We start from the raw sequence: 2,002 nt of genomic DNA on the forward strand, positions 1-2,002 counted from the left end.
CACTTAAGTAGAGAGATCACAGGTCACGCCAGAGGTCAAGGTGATGACCCTGAGTGTAAATAGAGAGAAACATTTCCTACCCCACAACAGAGGAAGCTCTACAAGGTACAGACCTGCCAGACTCTGTCCGCCCCAGTAAGATGCAGTCACCACGGGAGGGCTGCAGCGTAACATACACTCTAGATACTTCCACAGGGTCCTCAGGGGAAAGGCTCATCAGTGAAACAGAGGTTTGTGGGTTCCTTGATCAGTGCCCTCCAAGAAACCTGCAGAGGCAGCCCTTGATTAAGCCAAGGTGGTGTTGCCCTGCTGAGGAGGATCACACCATCTCATCCTCTTTCCTACAGGTCACTGAATCATCTGCCCTCTGTCCCACACTCCTGCCTGCTGTCTCTGACCGCAGTCATCATGCCTCGGGGTCAGAAGAGTAAGCTCCGTGCCCGTGAGAAACGCCGCCAGGCTCGAGAAGAACACGAGGGTGTGGAGGGTGCTGAAGCCAGTGTAGCGGAGGAAGAAAAGTCCGTCTCTTCCTCGTCTCCTGATTTCAATGAAAATCCCCAGAGGTCATGTGCTTCTGGAAAACCCTGCGATCAGCAAAAGCCAGGGAAAGCCCCATCCAGCACTGCTGCTACAGCAGCTGCTTCCTCCACAATATCTCATGAAGGCACCACCAGCCACGTTGATGAAAAGCCAAATGTCTCACAGGCCGAAGGTTCCACTGAGAACAGGGAAAGAAGCCCTGTAGAAAACAAGGCTCCAATGCTGGTCTGTTACCTGCTGTACAAGTATCAAAACAAACAGCCCATTACAAAGGCAGATATGCTGAGAAATGTGATCCAAACGGATATGAACCACTTCCCTGAGATCCTGAAGAGAGCCTCTAAGGACCTGGAGCTACTCTTTGGCCTTGATTTGAAAGAAGTTAATCCCAACAGGAACCTCTATGTCCTCATCAACAAACTGAAACTAAGCTGTAATGCAAGAGTGAATGACAACACAGGCTTGCCCAACACTGGCCTCCTGATGACTGTTCTGGCTGTCATCTTCTCGAAGGGCAATTGTGCCACTGAGAAGTACGTCTGGAAAGTTCTAAATATGATGGGAGTATACGATGGGGAGGAGCATTTCATTTGTGGGGAACCGAGGAAGCTTCTCACCGTAGATTGGGTAAAAGAAAAGTACCTGGAATATCGTCAGGTACCCAACAGTGATCCTCCAAGGTATCAATTCCTGTGGGGTCCAAGAGCCTATGATGAAACTAGCAAGATGAAAGTTCTTGAGTTTTGGGCCAAGATCCATCAGACCGTCCCTAGTGACTTCCCACCCTTGTATGCAGAGGCTCTGAGAGATGAAGAGGAGCGAGCCCAAGCCAGAGTTGCAACTAGGGCTCGTACTGCTGCCATCGCCAGTATTCGTTCTAGGGCCATTTCCAGCAGCTTTTCATGCCCCAAGTGAAGGCTGAGGAAAATTCTTGACTGTGTTGTTGAAGAGGACAGATAGTGTTCTCCTTGGTGGAGGTTCGGGTGAGGCGCACAAACTGGCAACAACACAGTGTGTAACGTGTGTGTTCTTGTTCTATGTGGTAACTTGGATATTGGTTTAAATGTTCCTCTTAATAGAAAGTTTAAGTAGCTTCAGAATCCAAATTTATATAAGTCATATATTTGTTGATGTGTATGAGTGTAAAGAATAAAAGTTTTACTATGTTACAGAAACAATTATGAAATTTTGCGTCTTACTTGGTGATCTTAAAAAAGATCACAAAAGGGCCGGCCTGGTGGCGCACTGCTACCGTGCGCCACTTGGGAGCGCGGCGGCGCTCCCGCCGAGGGTTCGGATCCTACATAGAGACCGGTTCCCGCTCACTGGCTGAGCGAGTTGCGGGTGTGACACCGAGGGTTGACATCCCATTTCCGGTCCCGGTCCGGTACGGGCGCGACACTGAGGGTTGCGATCCGTTGCCGGACACGAAAAAAGACAAAAAGTAAAAAAAAAAAAAAAA

The 2,002-nt window shown here is 49.2% G+C and overlaps 1 protein-coding gene across 1 annotated transcript; it reads left to right on the forward strand.

Moving 5' to 3' along the window:
• Positions 1 to 408: 408 nt before the first annotated feature.
• LOC103583065 (melanoma-associated antigen B10-like) lies at positions 409 to 1,651 on the forward strand. The gene has a single exon (XM_008564483.1). The coding sequence runs from the start codon at positions 409 to 411 to the stop codon at positions 1,453 to 1,455; it is 1,047 nt and encodes a 348-aa protein (XP_008562705.1). The 3' UTR covers positions 1,456 to 1,651.
• The last annotated feature ends 351 nt before the right edge of the window (positions 1,652 to 2,002 follow it).

The sequence above is a fragment of the Galeopterus variegatus genome, unplaced genomic scaffold (assembly GCF_000696425.1).
Source record: "Galeopterus variegatus unplaced genomic scaffold, G_variegatus-3.0.2 Scaffold19432, whole genome shotgun sequence".
Classification (NCBI taxonomy): domain Eukaryota; kingdom Metazoa; phylum Chordata; class Mammalia; order Dermoptera; family Cynocephalidae; genus Galeopterus; species Galeopterus variegatus.

Coding starts and splice junctions, on each gene's coding strand:
- LOC103583065 (XM_008564483.1), top strand. CDS start 409: ATGCCTCGGGGTCAGAAGAGTAAGCTCCGTGCCCGTGAGAAACGCCGC.